General features: G+C 46.4%; 1 protein-coding gene across 1 annotated transcript in view; it reads left to right on the top strand.

The window, feature by feature from the left end:
• Positions 1-24,114, top strand: part of F13A1 (coagulation factor XIII A chain) — a 767,832-nt gene that overhangs the window by 279,580 nt on the left and 464,138 nt on the right. Inside the window, exon 6 of the mRNA XM_069613463.1 lies at positions 17,744-17,851. Coding sequence (XP_069469564.1) covers positions 17,744-17,851 — 108 coding nt within the window. The remainder of the gene's footprint in view (positions 1-17,743; positions 17,852-24,114) is intronic.

Here is a 24,114-nt window from a genome sequence, read left to right as displayed (position 1 = left end):
CAGAGTCACTGCCTACCTGACCGTCCAGGCTGCCGTCAATAGACACAACTGCAGAAATTGGCTATTGTCGCAATCTCTCTGGAACGATAGCATAACACTGGCCGTAGGACTGGCATATGCTATCATCTACATGTCCTTTCCTAGGGGAGCAAGCCCCTTCCAAGTTCTCACTGGCCTGCCACCTGGTGTGGCCAATCCCTCACTGCAGTTCACTCACAAACAAGCTCAGTAGCTGAAGCCATTTCCTGGCAGGATTTTCTCTCTGTAGCATAAACTGTTAACTCATTACAAAGCAGCAGCCCTCTCACCCTCAGTTTAGTTTCAAACACTGCTTTATCAGGAAGGCTACATAAGAGCTGGTTAGTAACAACAGTTAACTTAATATGTGGCTTGCTCAGTATAATATATGGCTGTTTCTCAGACTTTATGTCCCCTTTTCAGTTTCTTCTCCTTTATAGGGTTATTTTATATACACATGAATATTTACTCACTCTTCCATTCTTTGTACAGTGATCGTTAAATCTAGGTTTGGCACATAGCTATGCCTCAACATTTCAAATGACTACGGATAGGAAAATACAATTTCTAAATAAATGTGTACTTCTGGAAATGCTTCTTTTTCAACTCTGTTCATTACCAGACTTGGCAACAAACTAAACAAATGTCAACATCAAACCGCAAAGAAGCCACCCAGATTAAACGCAGTTACCAATATTGAAATGCAGATCCTCATGATAATAGTGACAACTACTATGGGGAATGTGTGCCAATAGCGACACAGAAGTGTCCTTCTCATAAAGCATTCCTAGTAACCTGGAACAGCTGATCTCTTTGTTGCACATAAAATAGCTTCATGGTGCCCCAACTTACGTCTTACACTTTAAATATAGTGGGGAGAGGGTGTTTGCGTGCATGTGGCAGGGGTTGCATTTGGTGAAACGAGCATAGACCAACATCATGCAAGCTATAATTTGAGTAGCAATGATATCATTGCAAGGCTCAGAAGCCCATTATGGGCGTCACACTGAATGTGTGCCCCCTTTGTGTAGTTTTGTCGGCAATCAATGTGTAATGCAATTACATAAGGGGCAGCCGAGGCCGCTTCTGTAAAACTGAATGCGGGCCGCTAACTTTGCGGGTGCATATTTAATCAGATACAGGTAATCCGCCACTGGTCCTCCGACTACCCCGGAGGGGCATGAATGAAGGGTACATTTTGAAAGGGGATGGAGATGGTTTTTGGGTTCCTTGGGACTACCCGGCCCTCACAGAGGAGTGCAGATACACAATGCACCTTCGCAGGCAAGCTCTGGGACACTACCAAAGTTGGGCTGGCTGGGCATTCACAAATGTGCTCAACTTCAGCACACCCGCTATGTGCCTGGCAGCCAGCGGGCATTGACTAACGCACTGGGCTGTTATTGAGTCCTCTTGAATGCAGTAGCCCGCTGAAAACGCTCTGTGGTGCCGGGAACTGGGCTGTGTTTGGCGCCAGGGGAAACTCACTACTGATGGGGCTCACCATTTTCTTGTGTTGCTGAAGGTCTTTGCACCAATACTCCTACCCTTTTTGCATTCTTCTGTGAAGACATCCACGTGTACGTTAACATTGTCGTCAGCCAATATCTATATTTCTTGCGACGGTGATTTAATATGTTTATTTGATTATGTTGCAGTGGGCCCAGAGTCACTTCTTTCAGGAGGTTATATGGTGTCCCATAGGCCACCCAGGTTTTGCGGCACACCTGGTCTCTCCCAGTGCTCTTTCTCTCATGGGGAGTCAAGCTGGTTTCTAACTTCCTACAGTTAGTGACTTAAGAAGGACGTTGACAGGACTTTACAAGCATTCAATGAAGAAAAACAAAACGTAATCTTCAGGTTTCTGCTCCCATGTACCATCAGATTGAATTTACAAGGGGGGCCCTTTCAAGGGCCATACATAGATGTGATTTTTCTTACATGAACATTTTCTTGAAAATATTGCGATGCAAATGTTGGCGGATTCATTCTAATTATTAGTACTTCCATTGGACGTCCAGTTCATCTATACTTGATGACCTCAGTTTTCCCCAATGATCACACTCTATGGTTTGGGATAGAATGTATGAGTTAACAGAAGCCCCATTCACAAGGTGATGTTTTTTCACTGTCAGCTCCGATGAATCTAGCAATGTCAACACTATTTGCCCTGGGAGAGTCTCTCCCTGTGATGAATCAACTTCCTGGGCACTAGTGGCCAGGGATGAATATCGGTTTCTAAACCATCCATCAACCCCACAACTCTAGTACACCAGAAATGATCCGAACAGATTGGAAAAACAAGCAAATTACAAACCTCCTTGTCCAGTTTTGGTAACGTGTACAGAACAACAGCCTTATCTCTGCAAGGTCGTGGATCGTTGGTTAGTTGCAACACAGCGAAGATACAATTATTACCCAATAATATGATATGCTAGGTTATTTATAACGCGCTTAATACCCAGAGGTTTTTAAGTGCGGACCCAGGAATTGAACCTGTGTTGCTCTGTGTCATCTTGCTTTCAAGGCAAGAACATTGCCCCTGAGCTATCCTCCTGAGACAATGATAAAAGGGACTGTTCAATCAAGGTTGTATAAAAATATCTACTTTATTATTATCACAAAAGACAGTTCCAGCACATTACAAAATACAACCCACCCTACAAAAGGAATGCAGAGGACAGACAGTTTCAAAGAAGGAAAAGGAATGCACTCTGGATACTGACAGGAGGGTAGTCGCTAAAGTAATTAATTGCAATACTTCAAGGGTACTTGGCTTCAACACAAAGGGAGCAATGGGTGGTAAAATGTCCCCAGGGGCCTTCAGAGAAGGACCAGGGTAACAGAACCACAATGTACCTTGTGCTGTAGATGATCTTGGTGCTTGTTAGGAAAGATTTCGTAATTGTAGGGAATTTTCCTTCCATGTGGCAACCCCTAAACTTTTTGCTATTGTTTTTAACCTTGTTCTTGACTTTGCCAGAGAAGTACAGCCTTCTGCCGCACTTCTCTGGGCTTTCGCTCCTTTCTTACGGGGAAACTGACATGCCCTTAAGACAGTCAGTACCGGGGAACGCTGTTTCCCGTAGTTTCTTTTATCATGTTGTGGCTTTAGTGCAACATGACACAAGAGGGCACTGTAAGCTAAGTTACAACTCTCTTGGGTCTCTAGCCTTCTACAGGCCCTAGATACTCTTTTAGGATGGTATTTTGATCGGTGCAAGTCATTCAGGGACTGGAATGGTGGCAGCGATCGTTTTGTTTATTTTGAGCTCCTTTTGGCGTTCTGAGCACGTTTTTCGCACTGAACCCAAAATGGTGGCCTGGCTCCCAAAATGGCCAGACCACGAGGCTCCTTTGTCCTGTCCACTGACCGTCTTGCTCCCTTCACCTTCCCCAGGTCGGGCGACCCGGGGCCTTCCTTATTTGGGCATGTACTTTCCCGCGAAACGTGGTTGCTTTCGCGGGCTTCTACATGTCGTTTGTGTGCCTCCAGGGTGTGGGCTGGGATGTCTGGTCCCAATACACATCCTGGGTGCCAGAGAGTCTAGGGTGGTGTGAATGCCTGGGGCCACCGTGGTCCGTGATTGGTCCACCTATGGTATGTGTGTTGATGAGCGGATCTCCCATTGGCTCCCCTCCGTTTTGGCGCGAAGGGAACCGTGGATAAGAGGGAGCTGGAAACACCACTGCCATGTTGATCTCCTGAGTTCTCACGAACGAAGGAATACAGGAGCCAAGTATCCTGCAACCAAGAGGCTGGACCGAGGAATCGCTGGTGACCCGCTGAAGGAATCCTCCTTTGCACTGCTGTCGTCCTGTGAAACCCTTTCCTCCTTGGATCGAACCAGAAGGCCTGTACTGGTGCTTCGACCTTTGGAATAGCAGGAACAGCTATTCCCGGCGACTTCATCATCTCCTGCCAAGTAAGCCTTCGGAAGTGTCTCTGGGCCATCCAGTTGACTGACCAGCTTACAAGGGAGTCCTGCTCTGTAACTGCCGCCAGGTTGTGTTGTATTTCGAGTCCTTGTCACTCTCCCACGCTTCGTACACTTGGCGTTCCCAAGTCTGAAGGGAGGAGTGTACATTTGGCTTGAATACACACGGCCGCTCCGTTGTCCTGCTGCGGCAACAAACTGTGCTGGTTTCGTCGATTGGGACGTCTTTTTGCTCTACACGACTACGAGGCGTTCCTGCTCTTCTGAACCTGCCAGCTGCTGAAACTAACGTGGAGAAGCCTGGGTCTGCTTGCTTCGGGGACCGGTGAGTAGTTTAGCTAGGATCTGGTCGCCCTCCTGCAGTATCCCATTGCTTTTCCCTGCTGTGTAAAAACAGCACCCTTTTGGCCGTACTCGCGCTCTGCTTCTGCCCGCTGTGGAGGCTGCGCTTGAGTTGCGGAACCTGTTCTCCTTCTGCTGTGCACTAACCCGAACTGCCTGACTTCCTCCGAAGAGCTTCCCCTTTTGCCCGTTGGCGCCGGCGTGGCAGGTACTTTGAGCACAAGGCTCCACTCTTCGCAGGGCTCGGACTTCCATCTAGTTAGGTGCCTCTGAAGGCGAACTGAGTCTAAAGCGTTATCGCACTGCCTGTTTTCCTTTCCTTTCAGGTGGACTACATATTTCGTGCTTTAAACGCTTGCGACTGTGTATTTGTATATATATTGTGTTGATATGGTATGTGTTGGTTTAATATTGTGATATTGTGATTTTCTCGCTACGGTCATTATTTTAAAGGCCTTAAAATAAATGTGTATCTATTTTTGATATAACAACTGTTTGGAGTAGTTTGTAAGCGCTCTTGCTTTGTGTGCTCATTGCGGGCTTTCAGTCACCCTCACCCCTCTTGAGACCTAGTCTTGACCGCCGCGATCGCTACCTTGATTGGTCTGGCTTGTCCAGAGGTTACCCTGTTCCAAGTAATTAGGTTGGCCTTCTGAACTTCTGCGCCACCAGGACAGAGTTCAGAAATCCGTCTTAACAGTGCTCGACAGGGTCGAATCAGTTTCAGAGCACCTTGCAGCTTCTGCGACAGAGTTCAAGATGGAAGACAGCTCCGGGAGTCAGGTGGCAGGCAGTTCAGTGAGCAAGGCTGGATGGATGGCTGCAGGCTGGCCTACCCAGTGAATTGGGGTCAGGAATAGTAGTCTCAGTGCTGGCCGGCGGGTCTGAAGCACTGGTCGAGGCATCTCAGATGGCGTTATCGACTGTCGCATAACAACAGTCAGCAGTGCAGTCAGTTGCAGATTGAGAGGTTCGATTGGCTCGAAATGTACTTTAAGGCGGACGCCGGTAGATGCTTATCGATGCACCTCGCCTAGCTTTTTCACTGGGCTTCTTCACTGGGCTTGTGTAGTCCTTCAAGGTGGACAGCCCAAAGCTAAGGGTAGTGTTTCAGGCAGCTGCCTTGTCCTCTGTTTGGTTCAGAGACTCTCTGGCACTTCCCACGTTGGAAGCTTTCTGCAGAGCCTAGCAGGGCATGCTGTGTGCTGGCCTGGTACTGGTTCTGGAGCTGCTGGAGGGTCCTCTGGATTCGGTATCACCCTCTGTTCCCTGGGAGATGTTTAGGCAGGGATCTTTCTTCCCTCTGGAGGTCCTGGCCTTCCTTCACTGGCGGAAGATGTAAGGCAGACTGTATCTTCAGCCAGAGTCCAATGCTGAGTTCTTCGTAATACTCCTTGCAAAGTCTCAAGAATATCTGCCCAAAAGAGAGGCTCAGCCCTCTTTTAAAGCCACATGGGCTACAGTGATTGGTGTAGGCTAAGCCTTCCTTAATGAACCAATCCTGGGTCCCCACCAACAATCTCCTGTATGGCTGAGGTCATAACAAGAGTGCTTTGCAACAGAAAAGGTAAATTGGTGAAAACATGTAATACAAAGTGCCACCCATCTTCCGTTCTGTTGTAGATTAAATGGTTTCTCTAGTTAATGGAGCTCTCTGTGGTTCCTGATTAAAGCGGCAGATCTCCCTTGAAGCTGCGGTGGGACCAGATTTTCTGTCTCTGTCAATTCACATACTCCTACCTTCTGAATGGAGTCCGCCTGTGGGAATGACTACCTCAACATGCAGTCCCAGACATGATATTTCACTGTCCATTGATACCAGGTGTGGGAGCTGGCTTCAAGTTGGCACAGTGCATATCAAAGGTTTTTGGGGTTTCCTGTCTCCTGTGTTAGCCTCTGCAGCCAGGCCCCATGTGGGCCTGTTTGAATTAAACTCTGATTAGTATATGAAGCTGCACCAGCAACATAGGAAAACAAAATGACTGGGCAGATCCATGGAACCTTTGTTAGTTAATTAGGCTGGCCATGGCAGGAGGAAAGTTTTACCCTCCCCCTTCTGAGATGACATGGTGTACTCTTGGCTGACGTATCCCAAATAAATATATCAGGGAGACTGCGCCTATAGGCTGTGTCCACCCAGAGTGCACGGGTCTATGTGTATGCCGTGCGGTGAGCATAGCAAAAGTTGTGCAGATTAGCCCCACACATTTTCCAGATGTTGATCTATCATCATTCAATTTTATATACAATTTCAAAACAGCCAAGGGGAGTGCACACCCACCATGCAGATGGTTGAATTCCTCACATTCACAATGTGGACAGGGAAGGGCAGCCGCTACCTAATCCCGACCCTGGGAGTGGCTGCCCGAGGGAGGATCATGTGGGTGGCGACAATCCTGATGGAAGTAAGTTGGACTCGCTAGATGGAATGCAGTGTTCCCACCAGTTAAAGGACCTTAAACCGCTGTCCTATGACCGTAAGAACAATCCCTCCCCTAATAGACTCATGAATTGTACCCCTCTTACATTCCTCTAAAAAGATCTGGGATGAGGAAGAATAATATTCACCTAAATGAAGATCACGTTCTTAGTACTGTGACAAAGGAGAGGAATGGAGTAACAATGATTGCTACTAATAAGAACTGTCAGCAGTCTAGTCTCTTTCCAACAACTAAGATGAGAAAGAAGCAAGGAGCAACAATGATCACTCCCAGAGGCGCAGAAAACGTAGGGCCTAAGCGGGCAAGGCCCACCTAAAATCTGTAAATGTCTACTCAGCAGCACTGTGTGGGCATTTACAAATGTTAATGTCACTGTGCTGGGCCCAACAACATTAGCTTCATGCCCCATTTGCTAGACAATCCTGACTACGCCTCTGATCACTCCTAATAAGATCCACTATCAGCAGTCTAGTCTTTCCCCAAATCCTATTGGCCAGAGCCAATATAAAAGCAAGGAAATACTCAGAAAGTGTAAGAGGAGCCCTCCCTGGGCAAACCATGTGGAAGGAGTGATGCCAGTCCAGAGACGTCAGAAATGAGAAGAACAGGACGCATACTTGGAGAATGTGGAATCCCTGACCGAGGCAAGGAGGAGAGACTGACCCCGAAAAAGGAGCTGCCCAGCCGACCAGGAGAGCTGGGGCTCACAGTCTGCTGTACTTGCACAGAACCCAGGAGAGACTGGTCCCGCAAAGAGAGATAGAGAGCCAGCCAACTCAGAATGAGAGCTGGGGCTCACAGCCTACTGAGTTCTCCAGGCTGGCAGGAAAGCTCATTCCCTTACCAAGCTGGGATGAGACCGTTAAGAGTCTACAGAGATAAGGAGAAGGAAATAGCCAGCCAGCTGAGGAGGAAAGCTGGGGCTCACAGTCTACTGAGTTCACCAGACTGGCAGGAGAGCTTGTTTCCTTACCCTGCAGGGGTGTACCCGTTACAGTCTATGGAGAGAAGGAGAGTGAGAAGCAGCAGAAACAGAGAGAGCTGCAGATGCAGTTCTGCCTGCCAATCAGTAATGGAGCTGAACACCACTCTGGGGGAAGACGTGCTGCGGCAGACAGCAGAGAGGCTGACCTGACCCCAGTAAGGCAAGGAGTAGGTGCTGGTGGTTTCATGCAAGCAAAGGAAACATTGCAGGAAGAACACATCTGAGAGAGTGGCAAGACTGTGCTTAGCCGGGTGCCCACCGAGCCAATTGTATGAAACAGACAGAGAATAGGCAACGCCAAAGGCAACCGCTAAGGCCAGGGAATGTGAATGGGTTACCGGGTGGACAGCGCACCAATGCCGTTACTTAAAAAAAGAACAAAATGAAAGGTGATATACACAAGGAAAAGCATGTAACTTGTGAGAAACGCAAAATACATGAAGAGGAAGACAAAGCCTGGGAGAGGCCAATGGAAGAAAATATCCCATTTGGCCTTGAGAACGTTTGTCAAGACAAGTGACTGTGTTGGGCAGGTTAGTGAACCCGGCCTGTCCAACATCAGTGGAAGTGAGTCATTTCCCCCTGCTACTACAAAGTGTTGAATGTTTTAGACATAAAAGTCCTGGCAGGATAGCAGGTGAAGACAAATGTGTCTGTTGTGTAAACTGAAAAGGAAAAGCTATAATGATGTGGCTCAAGGAAAAATCATGTCTTGGAAACCTTAAGCTATGGTTGTGACATATTAACAGAAGATCTTAAAGGAAAACAATAACATTGTGAACTTTGAACAAAACTGTATAATGAGAAGGAAAGGTCCCTGGGGAGAAAGGTGCCTTTGAAACTAGAAGCAAAGAGAAACCTTGGGAAATGGTGCAAGATCCTTAAGCTGCGCAAACACTCTAAGGGGAGAGAGGAAGTCCTCTTGGAAACTTGGTGATTCTTTTTAAACTGGAGGTTACATGCAAAGAACCCAGGGAAGGAGGTTCTCCCTAGACATTTGTCCATGAGAAAACACCTTTTCTTTGGGTTTTGTACTCTTATGTTGAACAAACAACCAAGGGAAGAGAAATCCAGGGGAAGGGAAACAATCTCTCGAATAAGGAACTCTATCCTGTTGGAACTTTTGTTTTGGAGTTACGCATTTTCTTTTTTGAACATTTATAAAACATGCAAAGCCAGAGACATTACCATTTTCCCCTTAGATTTTGTTTTGTTAGAGTGCGAGGGCCAGAATAGAACTTTGGACATGGGATGTTTTTGTTGTGGACATTCTGACTTTGACAGATCCTTCGTTGTGGTTTTTAATTTGGAAACAACTCTAGAGCAGGCACAGAGAGGCATTTTCCAACCCCCTTTTCTTTAATAAAAGTGTAAAGCCAAAACATGAACCCCTTGTGTCCGAGTCTCATTTCTGTCTCCTCACATAGTCATTGGCCATCCCAGACCTCTAGGTATGGTCAATTCTCAGATCTTTAAGACAGGTTCAAGTCTTTCATGTAAAGCTTTATAGGTTTTTGGTTGCCCAGGGTATGTTACCAATTTACTCTCTTGCTTTTTCTATCTATGCTTTAGTCACCTGTGCTCAATCCAGGGAATGCAGTCCCACACAGCTCCCTCGGAATACACAGCTCTGTGTCAGAGGCAACCAAGACAAGAACAGGTTCTGTTTACTAATGTGCTTTGTTAACATGCAGCCCCTGTTAGAATAATTATTGATAGCATGGAAACCTTTCCCATCTCAAGCTTGTGCTCAGTGTGGTGCTGCATGCATCTGTACAGGCCCACTGCACATGCTTAGGGCTGCATCACGGACTGATTTTTGTATTTTCACCTGTGTCAATGTTAAGATTGGTTAAATGGAACAAAAACAATTAAGTGGCCTACACTGCAATACCACATCAAGTTTTTAACCATATTGCCGATTTAATAAAACATTGGATTGTGGAAAAGCAGACACAAAACATGTGTCTGACTTCTGTGCTTGCATGAGCAGGAATCAGAAGCTGGGAGAAATTACATAATGATGCTAGTAGGTCAGATGCTTGGTTGTAACAAAATGCCATCTGGCGTGGGTGTGAAAGCCCTGACTTTTTCAATTTTTACTAATGAAAATGTTGTGTGTAATTTTGCTTCTGAAAGGGTGGTTGCTAATCAGAGCCCCCCTTTCAAAATGTGTCATGCAAATATTATATTGCACACAGGTGCCATGCTGTAACCTGTCTAATGACAATTACCGCGCCCACTCTGCTGTGGCACAGAGTAGGTTCAAAGATCACCTGAGCATCCCTGACAACTGCAGGGACACAAAGTTACAGCAGGCAGAGGTAGCAATTTAACTTCTGCACCTCTGATCTAAATAAAAATATTTGTCTGCCTTCATCAGTCCGGTGGTAGGTCAATCTCTAAATGCAAGCCATGCCTGGATGTGGCACACAATTCTGAAGTCACACCAATCTGATATTGCACCAGTGTCAACTCTGTGAGCACGGCTGAGATGTCACAGCACTGATGTGTATTTGGCATCTAGGCTGCATGTCTCCACAGATGCCTAGTGGAACAATAGCCAGGATGCTGACTCCTTTGATTCTCCTGTAGGGTGGGACACATTTACACCCAGGGCATATACACCTCCATCATGGAGGTCTCCTGGGGATAGGGCTTCAGAGATAGCACTGACATAACAAAGCAACACTAGTGTGCTGATCACTGCAATGTCTTTGAAGTCAGCAGGCATGGTAATGCAGTGGAGGTAGAGTAGCCAGAGAGCGATGGTAGTCTTGCAGAAGGGTTCCACCATCTGGCTTTCTGTTAGGGTTCTCTTCGTTTTCCTGTCCCTTCCATTTCCTGAAAGCAAGGCACTCTGGGTGTTATGTCATAAGGCAAAGGGCACTTGTTACAACAACCGAGATTGGACCCCCTTACAGCAGGTTTGTCTTAGAGCAATAAGAGGTACCCCTGCATTTTTTTAAATTAATCTTTGGACCATCAAGAGAAGAAGAAGGCTTTGGTCCTCTGTGTGGAGTTCTCTGCCAAAGATGTGAAGGCAGAAGGCATCCAAGACAGAGGAAATCTCTGTCCCCTGACCATCCCTAGGGGGTGTCTGCTGCTGGACCAAGGCCCCTCTTCTGGCTGCACTTGAACCAGCCGCCTATTCACTAGAGGTGAAGGGCTCCCCTGTAGGGCAAGCCAAGGTCCCTGGAGTGGGAGTACAGAACGTAAGAACTAGCCTTGTCTCTGGAGACTCTAGATTCTGCCTCTTAGCAGCAACTCACAAGTTAAGAACCAGCTCTGGGCCCTGATTTCTACACTCAACTACTTGTGAGCTATGCTGACATGGACATTGCTTGCCCCTCCCAACCTTCTTCGCGGCACGTGCCATTGCTGCATGGTCCACACCATGTGTTGGACCCAGTTGAACATCTCACCAACTGAATGCTGAATCACCACCTCTGGAAGACGAGCTTGATGCTGTTGAGCCTCCAAAGACAAGAATAAGGTATTGTGAAGAGACCCTGTCCCCTGGTCCACCAGTACTACAGTGATTTATAAACCCAACTCTCTGCCTTTTTCTTCTAAGACATTCTTGAATATTATGCCAATGAAGTGCCTAAATGCCCCTGCTCATCCTCTCAGAGAGCCATTCTTCAACAGTCTGCATTTTCTGTGTTTTCTTTACATGGGCAGATTTTTGCTCCTGCTTTTAGTTAGTTGATGCGTTTTACTGTGTGATTAAGAGTCTATGGGCCTCATTACGAGTTGGGCTGTATCCCGGCTGTAAATCCGCCGGAATACTGCCCAAACAAATAATTGTTACTGCCACTTGGTTCGGTGAAATTTCTGCCGGATTACAAGTGGTGGTGATTCTCCTGCAGGCAAATCCTCCACTCTAGGCCCAAACCTATTGCTGCCAACTTTATCACTTGCCTCCAAACTCGTAAATCAGCCCTATATTTTTTATAGAATCTAGATTGGACATTCTTTTTATTTTCACTATTGTACCAATGTTTTTTTGATTTGCTACTGCTATCACCTCACACCCCTCCTGAAGATATAGCCTGCCCTCCCCCGCTGCTACCACAGAAGGAGAAGGAGGTATAACCTTCGGTCGTGCCTGTTTTTAACTGTACGATTGGATCACTGCTGCTTTAGTAGTAGCGTCGCGCTGAGTGGACTGCTTAGTCACTACTCATCCCTGCGTTCCGGCAGAGCAGTAATCATTTCGTCACAATGGGGAAAGTGGGAAGTTGTCTCTTTGTTGAAGGAAGGTGCCTTCCTCTGAGAGGCATCGTTTCAAATAACCATTGGCAGCTTCCAGTACCAACTGGGATCATTCATCAGTCATCACTGAGCTCTCACCTGATTTGCTTAGTCTATTTCAGGTCTCAATGTCTCCCTGGGTTTTTGTATAGACATTTATTTCTAAGAAATTAAGATGGCAGTGTATTCCTTGTTAGCCCATTTCAAACATGCTTAAATCCGCATATGGACGGTTGGCGCTCTAATACAAGGGCCACCGAACTGTGTACCCCTCCTCAAATGTTGTCTCCATTGGACAAGCATTACAGACCCACATTCAAAGCCCATATTCGAAGCTCTTATGTTAATGACAATAGTTTCGGCTTTTGAGGAAGCGCTTTCAGCGCCACCTAGTAGGCCAAACTTAAAAGGACCCCTGACCCGTGATATAACTTAAGTATCGCGATTAATGTGTATGTGCGTGCATTTCCCACCTAGTGCAAAAGTATAAAAGATGTGCAATGCTCACGAAGTGCAAACGGAAGAACAGAGGAAAGAACTGTTGGTTCTCTCTTTTCCCCAAGTCGGATGTGTTTTTCTGCAACATGGCAACACGCCTTGACGTACCGTCGCAGCATACAAGCCACATATTCGGCTGTGCTTATTTTGACCATCAACTTTACATTTCCCCCCAATGTATAAATTGCACTTTTTTCCCTTTAATTGATAAGAGGATTGTTGGCTGCACCGTTTATGAGGGATGCGCGTGTAACATTGAGCATAGAAGATGTATTTCCCAAGTACCAGACGACAAATGCAAACTGCAATCTAAGTCTAGGTAGGGGCGCCCCAAGTATTCTTAAAGAATATTTCTTCATCATTTAACCATCCTTTCCCAAACACCACCTCTCCTTCTACCTGGTAGGTCAGGATGTTTTTCTCACACCAGGAAACATTGGCAAGTAAATTGGATTTTTACCCGAGCGCAGCTCATTTGATGATGAATTTGTGTCTGTTTCAGTCACCTTTGACCTCGGTATGCAATGTTTGCTCTAGTCATCAAAGTTGCACTGGAGTGCTGAGGCTTTGGTCTTTAAAAGGGGTCACGCAAGGTCGCTTATCATTTTATGGCTCCAAGCGGTTTACACCCCAGACCTTCAGTGTTATGCGACTCAGAACAGCCATTGTACTTGGAAGATTGCAAAGACCTGTGCTGCTATTAATGCAACAGCAACAAAAATTGCCTTTGACTTTGGAACCGCCCTTCAATGACACTGGTGCTTTCAATTCCTTCCAATACAAACAATGCAGAAATGTCTACATTTTGCTGTTCAAGCCAAAAGTGGCGTTTCTAATGGCTTAAAACGTATTCGTGCACATGGCTACACGCAAGTTTTCTGAGGTTTTAAGAAACAATGTGTTAAAACGATAGCTGCTAGACACTAGGCAGTATCTGGTGTCTTCTAGTGCACACTGAAAACACTTCGCCAGTGCAAAGTCACTTTGAACCGTGCACAGAATTCCAAGCATCTGGGCAACAGTCTGAAGCAAAACTCAGGCTCTCAGTTGCCAACCTGGCGCAGTTTCATAGCGGGGCAAGGACCGTGTCCAAAATGCTCCTGTATTTGCACAATATGCGTGAAAGGATCGCAACTTTCATTTCAGGATTGTTGGGTTTGCGCATGCTCTGTTTGCAAAGAAGGTCAGTATTGTGCAGTCCTGCTGACAGAACACAGAGTCCATTCCTTCTCCCATCCTCTCCATATTACTAACATTGATCTTAGAGTCACAGCGCCCCCACCACGTGCCGGCCAAATGACCCTCCCTTCCCCCACTCGCATCACTCAGGCCCTAGCTCTAGCGCTATCCTACATGCCCTCGCCTAACACCAGCCGGCAGTCATCACGGCCATTTGGCCCTCTCACCCTTCCCCACCAATCCCGCTGCGCCAACTATCCTTCACCTTCCCCCTTCCTACCAGTGCTCCCATAGGGACATTCAGCTGAGCCAGAGGCGTTGCTGGTGGGGTGGGGGGGGGCTGAGGGGGCTATAGCCCCAAGTCTTTTGGTTGTAGCCCTGGATAGAAGCTTAGGAGCTACAACCAAAAGCCTATAGCTAGCCCTGAGACCCGCCAGTCCCGGCATTAGCTTAGCCCCTGATCTTTTCCAGACCTAACCACATCCCTGAACTGAGCGCCTAGTAACCCTAGACATGGTTAAACATACCTGGAGTCAGAGCACGGAGCTCTACACATCTAGCGATATGCATAGTATTTATACTTTGGACACGCATGATGGCATATGCTCCATGATGCCTACAACAAATGAGATATGTTCGCCTATGCTGCTGCAACTCCCTCCCACTTCTACTGCCAACTCTACCCAGACGATGGGTACAAGCTACAGACTAAACCCCGCCTCTAGTAGTCGCCAACCCAGGAAACAACACCTGGCATGCTTTGGCCCTGGATCTTTATCTATCACCACCCCTAACACACTACTTCATGCTACCACTGTTGTGTATAGATCACCAGCAACACACACCATCAGCCATTTACCTACCTCACAACAACCTCCTTATAAAATAGGAACTTACCAGCCCTATGTGGGATCTACCTTTCGACTTAGGCTCTGGGTCAGAATCTATCCATCCACTATGTCTACTCTCCCATTTTTAGGGGATGCTAGGCTGCAAGACTTAGCTCTGGCACCAGCTCTCCCACCCCATTCCCTACCAACGACGAACAAAGGCACCCACCCTCATTTGTCCCACACCACCAGCCAAGCAGACAGATGCTCTAAATTGTGCACTAATTAATGTTTGCTACCTAGGAGCACACGCTATTGACGTCCATGACCTTATACTCAAACATCATCTTCATATCCTAGTCATTACATAATCATGGATTCACAATGCCTGTGGGCCACTGCTCTCCTTAGCTATCCCTCCTAACTATACCATTCTTAGAGCAGACCACCTTAACACCATAGGAGGAGGTGTAGCCGTCCTAGCCAAATCCTATCTACAGATAAGATCCTCCCCTATACCTGCCACCCCTGGGTATGAAATGCTGCTCCTCAAGCTTACTACCAATCCCCAAACCACGTACAACCTGCTCTTGATCTACCAACAACCCAATGGTCCTAGCCTCACAGACCTTGACACCCGCCTCTTAATTACGCCTCTCGTGAAACCAATGACCATATTCATTGTTTGTGTGATCTCAGTCTTGGATATGACACTTCAGATCTCAATGCTGCTGTACTAGTGCTAGCATTCAAAGACATGAACCTCACCCAACTGATAGACGTACCCTCCCATTCCAAAGGGTGCACCCTGGACTGGATTCTTACAGCTAACACAACCATTGACATCTCATCCATTAACACAGTTCCGTGGTCTGACCATCTCCTCATCCTCTTTAATCTCTCTCTTGCCAATCCCCACATAGTTCTCGCACCTGCACTTAACCCAATTCGAAACCCCAATATATGCAAATTGGCACATGAGGCACTGAAGCCCACACTCCTAGTTCCCAGTCCCAAAACAAGACCCCACAGGACCTGGCCAACCAATACCATGCATGCCTGCTCCACACCCTGGACTTGCATGCTCCAATGAAAAGTAAAACACAAAAACCCCATAAAAATAACATCTGGTTTTCAGAGGAACTCGTCATCTTACAAAGCAACAAAAAGTCCATTGAACACTTACGTAAAAAGCACCCTTCCCCAACTAACTGTGCAGCTCTTAGCACTGCTGCCCACTCATACAAAGGAGCAGTAGTGACCCTCAAAGCCAATTCCTACAATGTGAGAATTTCTAATGCGGCCTCTAACACTAAAGAACTATTCTCCATCCTGAAAGAACTTGAAACCCCCATCCTCATTAGTGCTGGTACTCAATTGGACAAAGTCTGGTGTACCACCATACAAGATGCCCTATTACACAAAATTGAGACCCTCCGTAAACCAAAAGAGTGCTAAGAAAGTCTTGGTTGCAACCAAAGCCCTCACGCGGGATGCTCTCGACCTTGCCAGTGTGGCTGAATTATCATCTCCCCCGGAATTTCCATTCTGCCAAGTCTTGCAAGGCAGGTACTAGCTACCATTCTTTCACTAAAATCCTCAAAATGCAAAGGTGACTCATGTACCACTCACATGGTGAAGCTCTGCGCACCCACCTTAGCTCCTATTATCACTGAGTTTGCCAACGCCTCCTTCCCGACCAGCAAGGTGCCCACTAGTATCAAAGAAGCGTGGATCACACCACTCATAACAAAACCTCACTAGATTCATCCGCCCCCACAAACTATTGCCCAATTACCAGTCTCTTTCCTGCTCAAAATACTTGATCGTCTTGCCTGCGCACAAGTCCAACAGCTCCTTTAGCAAAACCACCTACTCGGAAAAAGACAGTCTGGCTTCTGCCCAAAATATAGCATGGAAACAGCCCTGCCTGACTTAAAAATCCAAATGGATAACATCCGTGACTCAGGCAACCTAGCAATCCTCCTTCTACTAGATCTTTCAGCTGCATTTAATCTAGTTGACCATGATATCCTCTTCCAACATCTCAGCCAACACTTTCACGTTTCACCTGAAGCCACCTTATGGATCAAATCATTCCTCAGTGGTTGCACCACTAAAGTATTCAGTGATGAGGCAGCAGCTGGCCCCATCCCCTCTCTACTAGGTGTCCCACAAGTCTCTTGCCTATCACACACACACTCTACAATACATACACAAAGCCTTTATTCAACCTCCTTGATTCACTGGGGATCATCTGCAATAACTTTGCAGATGATATCCAAATACTCATGCTTATCACTGGTGACTACTCCTGGGACAATGCCACAAACAACTGAGCTCCTCATTGTTGGCTCACTGTACCGGCTCAAAAACCTGGAATCAGCCTTCGCTACCCTCTGCATTGAACATTGAAGATGCATCACTCCCGGTCCACATGTCAAAACATTGGGGGTCCACCTAGAAGCAGAGATAACCATGACCAGGCATATTAATGCTCTCGTATCAGCCACAGCTTACATGGACAGGCTCATCTCCCTGAGCAGACAATTCCTTTCACCAAGCAATTGCTTCACGCTCGCACGAGAACTTATTCTTACCAAACACGACCACTGAAATGTTCTCCTGATGCGCACATCTGCATCCAATTTGACCAAACTACAACTGTTGCAAAACAATGCCTTACACACCGCCGTCGCCGAAAACGACAGACCACATCTCAGCAACCAGGCGTGAGGCCCACTGGCTACCTATCAAAGCTTGTGTTAGCTTTAAAACTTTCTCTATTGCCCACCAATGTATTTAGAAGGAGTAGCCCCTCTATCTCAACAACTGCATTACACAAAAACTCCCATACCACCTTGCCGATCACCCCTCGTTTCAAGAACAAAAGAGTGGGAGGCGTCAGCTTTTGTGTTACAGCTCCGTCCCTCTGTAACTTTCATTGTGCCTCCATCAGAAATAATCCATCTTTCACTGCCTTCAAGAATATTGTAAAAACGTGATTGTTTGATAAATACGATTAATACCTGAATCAATTTTTAACACGACTAATGACTGTATCAAATGTACCTCTTACTTCTGCCTATTGTACCAAACGATGTGATACCCTTGGGTCTGGGCATTACAAATACTTTATAAATAAATAAATGAATAACATAACATAACATAAATAGAAATTAATTTATTATCTTTTTTTAACTATGCCAATAGTATACATTCACTGTGCACATCTTTCTCCCTATCTACATTCAGTTTGAAGACGGAATCTTAGACATCTGCCTGTATTTGATGGATCGAGCGCAGATGGATCTCAGCGGACGAGGCAATCCTGTCAAAGTTTGCCGTATCGCTTCTGCAATGGTATGAATTTTTTGACAGTTAAGCATTTGCAATCACCCAAGTAGAAATGTTCTGTAGTTGTGTTGTCAAAAAATCAATGTTGCCCTTTGGCAATCCATGGGCATTCCAGACAAATTACAATGTTCTCCCTGTGCACTGAGGCATTTGTGAACACTTTGTATCTGCTTGAAATTACCTGAGAAGTTTACGATTGAGTTTGTGAAAAATCCTTAAGGCTCATTAGTAACTTCTGCATTTATTTTAGGTTTTTATCACCTTGTGAGAGAGACTTCCCCGGTAAATAGGGTGAACCTTCTGATGCATGTAAATGCTAATGTGTCAAGGTGCAATTAGGCCCAAACTTTGGGGGTCAGAGACAGCACTTCCTGTAGCAGGTGGTACTTGGGTGAAAACTCCTTGTTGGGACCTCTTCTATGTTCTCATTGGAGGAATGTTTGGGCCCTCTTCACCCACTTTGTTCATGCTTGCCCTAGTGTGTGCCTCTCGATTCCGCTGTGCATTCCTCCCCCGCCCTGCGTTCACTACTCTGGCCAACCATACCCTCTTTGTGACTCCTTCACACATTCTCTAGCTCCTTCACCCACTCTGTACTCATCACATTCAATCAGTGATACATTCACTCCCTATTCTACCACTTTGTCCCCTCTTTGCCCTTGTCACCCATTCTGTGACCCCTTCATGTACTCTATGATGCTTTCGAACACCATATCCAAACCTGACACCATATGTGCTCACTTCACCTACTCCCTGGACATCTTATCTGCTCTATGCCTTCCTACGCCTTGCATCATCACTGCATTTAGAAGGGTAGGGCACAGGAAGTTGGACCGGCCTGGGGTCCCTTGCATTTTAGTGTTGCATGCAGTCGATCATGAGTATTCAGATGAAAGAGCCTAAAACAGTAGGCTCTTTCTCCCATATTCTGTGGGCTCAAAACAATGAATATATTAGTATTTGTTAAGATGGATTTCTGAACTCTGACCTGGTGGGCAGAGGTTCGGAAGGCCAGCCTAGCTTCTTGGAACAGGGTAACCTTCTGGACAAGCCAGACCAATTAAGGTAGCATTGGCAGCAGTCAAGACTAGGTCTCACAAGGGGTGAGGGTGACTGAAAGGCCTCAATGAGCACACAGAGTAAAGGACACTTACAAATCACCCCCATTCAGGTGTATTTATATATATTAAAAATACAAATACATTTATTTAAGGCCTTTGAGTTTCAACAACATGGTTATTAACAGTAACACTTTTAAACCGACACAATCCTACTAAAATACATATGTACAAAACCAAGGGGCCTAAAGGGTTAATGCACAAAATGGGCCCACAACCTACAAAAGGGAAGGAAGCAGGCAGTGCAAAGAGTCTTTAGGCAGTTCTGCAGTAATCACAATCCTAACTGAAAGGCAGTCCAGTACCTAAGAAGAGGGGAGCCTATTGCTCAAATGTACTTGCAATGCTGCCACACGAATCTTGTAGGGTCTTTAGCAGCTCAGGGAGGTGGGTGAGGTGATGCAGAATAGGTTCTCACTATTCGTGGAGGGTCTCCCTGTGAGGGCAGAACAGGTTCCAGGAGTTGGGAATAGCTTGATAGCCCAGGTTATCTGCGGAAAGGAGAGGGGACCTCAGAGGCCACTTGTGCGTACAAATGGATGGATGCGCTAGGGGCCACCGGTAAGGGTTACAATTACTCACCGGTCCCTGGCACACTCGGGACCAAACTTTGGCAGTCGAGTCCAATTCGGTTGCAGGTTCAAATGTGGCAATCTCACCGCTCTGTGACTTTCAGTGACTAAGTTACAGCGTTGATTCCCAAACGGGACAGTGGTGATTTCTCCGCTCCTGGTGGATGGATCAGGCCAGTTTCACTATAGCAGGCTTCATGGCACAGAGGGGCACAGCTGCAATGCACTTGCAAAGTTCGTCACCATGGCTGGGAGACACGGTAACCATGTCTACTCTGGTTTGGGAGCTCTCTCTTTACTGCAGACCTGGGAACGCCAAGTGTACAAAATCTGGTGTGAGAGTGGGGTAAACACAGAGCTTCCGATGTACCAAGTTTCAAGGGCCTCCGTGAAATGGCAGTGGTATCAGAGCAAAGGTCCCGGGCTAGCTGGTCAGCCAACTGGTTGGCCCAGGGACAATTCTGAGAAGGCCTACTTGCAGGGTTTAATGATGGTGCCGAGAATAGTTAGCCCCACTATTCCAATGGGTCAAAGCTCCTTCCCAGACCTTCTAGTTCGATCAGATACAGAGGGGTCCAGCGGGATGACAGTGCGCTCAGGGTGCCAAACCTTCCAGCGGGTCACCAGCGGTTCCTCAACTCGACTTCTTAGTTTCAGAATACTTGGATCCTGTCCTTCGTTCAGTGAGAACTCAAGAGATCGAAAAACAAAGAGGACCCAATGGGAGATCTGCTCACATTCAGGCACACCATTCATGGACCAATTATGGACCACGGTGGTCCCAGGCATTCACAGCACAGCAGGATGCGTATTGGAAAGAGACAGTCCAACCCACATCCTAAAAGCACACACACAAGGCATGCAGAAGTCAGCGAAAGCTTGGCGATTTGTGGGAAAATGCATGCCCAAATAAGGACTGACACGGGTCGGCTCGACCTCGGAAAGGTGAAGGGGCAAGATGGCCAAAGGACAGGACAAAGAACCTCGTGGCATGGCCATTTTGGAGCCAGGCCACCTATTTGTGCCAAATGCAGTAAACATGGTTTACCTAGCAGGAAAGGGTTAGAAATACATGAAAAGATAATCTTCCACCAGCCCTGTCCAAGGCACATCTGCACTCTCCTAAAAATCCCTTAGAGAGTATTTAGGGCCTTTAGAAATGACAGGAAGACCCACGTGCACTATACTGGAAGGTACATTGTGCACTTGCAACATATTGCAGAAAGGTTGCAACATTGACAAGGACTATGGAAAGCAAAGTCTCCCAGTACTTTAAGGCCATGTCAGTTTCCCCATAATAAAGTGAGCGAAAAGCACAGGGGAGTGAAGCTGAAGGCTATGCTTCTGTGGCAAAGTCAGACTATGGCGTATAACAGCAGCGAAAAGTTGGGGTGTATTCAACTGGAGGGAAACTTACACATGAAATGGAAATCTTTCCTAACAGTATTCAATGTGGGAACTTTCCACACCCTACAGACACGCTTGCTATCATCACCGTTCACTCTCCGGAACTATCAAATTAAGCAATAACCTGTGGGAATCCAACATGCCAATTAGGCGGGCCAATCAGAACTTCCAAACCTCTCTTAGAGATTCGGCTGGGCAACCTGTGCTCTATAGTTCCTGGGATGATTTGGCTGTCCTGTAAAAGGCCCAGGACACTTCCTGTGTCTCTGTAGGTGTTGTGTGGCTCATAAAGGGAAGGACAGGGTTGACACAACATAGGTCAGGTTCCGAGTGAGCAGGAGAACTTATTATTTAGCCATTTCAGGCTATTATCTGTGTCCTTCAGATATTTGATTCTCTGTTTTTGACATTTTATATTTATTTGTCATTGTGCTCATTTGTAAAGTCCCTTATCTTTCCACTCCCCTTTATCAACGTCTTTGGGAAAGGCTTTGATAAACCCTTAATGATACTGATGTGAGCAGATTTGACTGCCCAGTGTCCATTTGCACTGACCTTGCACAGCTCACACATGTCACAAATCTCACATACATTCATTTGTCCTCATGGAGAGGCCAAGCGTGTATGACTTGTGTAGGGTGGTTTTAACTTGTTCTTTCATACTCCCTCTCTCTCACTTTGGTTTCCCACACTCTTTTTATTCAACTAATCTTTGGTTCCGTCACTTGTACAGTTGACTTGTGTGAGAGCAGAATTACATTTTGGGGGGTAATTTAGTCTCTTTTATGGGACCCAATTTTTTTCCCCTTATTATTTTTTTAAAATTTTCTAATTTAGGTTGTTGTTCAAAGGGACTTCTGCTGATGTCCCCCTGCCATTATATCGCTTTTTACCTTACTTAAGGTATGTGGTATTGGGTCGCTCACAAGGCATCCAGTTTCAGGGATGCCTCTCAAGCACCCCATTTTTGCCCTAGGGGGATTTTATCATTCTACATTGGTTTTAGGGGATAGGATGGTGTCAGCTAATATTTAGTTTTTACTTCACCAGGGGTGTCAGCCGATTTCTCACAGTAGTAGACCAATGTACCTTTATGGTAGAGATTGTGGCACTCATTTCTTTTTCAAATTATACTCTCTGTCATTTTGTTTTAGGGGCTTCATTTGTTCAGAGAAATCATGAGGAGACCTTAAAGTGGCTCTTTGTGAGCCAAAGATGCCATAGTGGTTTGAACTGGTTTAGACAGGTTCCTGGCCCTGGTCAGGTCACTACATTTCCTGTTGGGGTGAGCCTTGGTTTATGGAGGTTTTTGTGGCCAGTCTGATTGTCTCTACGCAAGTACCTTTGTTTTAAATCCCCTAATGGTAAATATAGGATACACTCTGCCTTAAACTCATGGTGGACTTTTGGAAGGTGAGCAGGCTTGCTCACCAGAGGGTTGTGCAACATTCTCCATAACAGCTTAGAAGTCCCATATCATTTCCCTGGGGTTTGCTGAGGGCCTATAAAAATGCTACCTTGTCGATTTTGGCCTCCACACTTCCAGGACCTCCCAAGCACATCTCATGGGCATCACACACCCAAGCTTCCACTATTTTATGTACTACCTTCAAAGGTAGTAGAAGCTTGCATCACTAGAAAATACTTGTTACAGAAAGATACCTTATGTTCACCTTTTCCATATCAGCATTCCGCTTGATCTGCTGCCTACCATTTCACACATATCTCTATTTACACAATCACATGCCTGAGAGGGAGCACAATGCACCAATTTCTCAGATAAGGTGCCGCAAGACCACTATGACATGATGACTGGCAGAGAATAACATCTTTATAAGGTTTATAGTATAGCTTTTGATACCCTTTCTGAAACTTTTGTGAAACCTTTTTCTTTACCCCTATTGTACCTCCATCCAAAATGCAACCTTTGTGAAAACATTTAAAATACTTTGACAAACCCTTTGTGAAACTGTGATGTAGGAATCGTCATAAAACACAAGAGTCTGTAGTAAAATGTAACACCATTATTAACTTTGTCGGGATGGAATTGGTTAACACATATGGGTATTTGGAGAACACACTAGAAATGATAAGGGCTAATGGTCTGCAGAGCAACTTTCAGCCCTGAAGACGTGTTAACTATTGTGACTTTGCCACAGAAACCCTTGTGAAACACTTTGTAAATGTATTTTTCTTTCCCCCAACTCAACCTAAAATAAATACTTCCCCCCAAGTTACTTTTGTTGTCCACCCCTTACCTCCTCTGATTAGAAGTGGATCGGAATAAGAGAATGCTTTAGTTCTTTGCGATAATGGGCCTCATTGCGAGTTCGGCAATAGCCGTGCCCGTATTACAGGCACGGCTACCGCCGAACTCGCTACTGGCACTGGCACCCACAAATGGGCCATTACCGGCCCATTACGAGTTGAATGGGCCGGTAATTGCCCATTCGCGGGTGCCGGTGTGGGCAGGCTCCTGATCTCCATTCTGCCCTATAGGGCAGAATGGAGGTGGGGAGCATGGTTGCACTGGCACCATTATCAATCACGGGTTCTGCTCGCGCGTGCCGCTCTGCACGCCTGGTCTGACCAGGCGTGCAGAGCGGTACCCGCGAGCAGAACTCTTAATGTGGCGGTACGGTAACAACGGTTACTGGGCCATTGTCACTGTACTGCCACATTCATAATGAGGCCCAATGTTTTCTTCTTGCGAGGAGAGAGTTGATGTGGGGAGTGAAGAGGTCCGATAGTATGTACAGTTCATCGAGAGTGAGGCTCACACCTCATCTGAGAGGACGGATGTAGGTTTGATGGAGTTGGTGATGATGAATGTGATGTTGACTGTCTTGGTTCGCTCGGTGATGATTTTATTTTGGGACATGGTTGAGAACCAAAAAGTGATAGGCAGCAACTGCATGCAGAGGGGATGGAAAGAGTGGAGGCTGGCTCGCAAGTGTTGTGAGAGGAGGCAACAGCGGCTGGGTGTCTGATGGAGGAGATTACTTGATGGTAGGGCAAGAGGAGGTTGCAGCAGCAATTGAAGAGTATTAAGCAGAAGGCGGAGGGGAGGGATGGAGGAGAAGGATGAGGGAGCAGGTGTGGGGTTGCAGCAGGGGGATGATGGACAGGTGGAGCAGGATGAAAAGGAAAACGAGGCAGCAAGAGATGGAAA

Source organism: Ambystoma mexicanum, chromosome 5p (assembly GCF_040938575.1).
Source record: "Ambystoma mexicanum isolate Mex_15411 chromosome 5p, UKY_AmexF1_1, whole genome shotgun sequence".
In the NCBI taxonomy this organism is placed as follows: Eukaryota; Metazoa; Chordata; class Amphibia; order Caudata; family Ambystomatidae; genus Ambystoma; species Ambystoma mexicanum.
The sequence above is the reverse complement of the archived record's forward strand: the minus strand, read 5'-3'. Positions and strand labels throughout refer to the sequence as shown.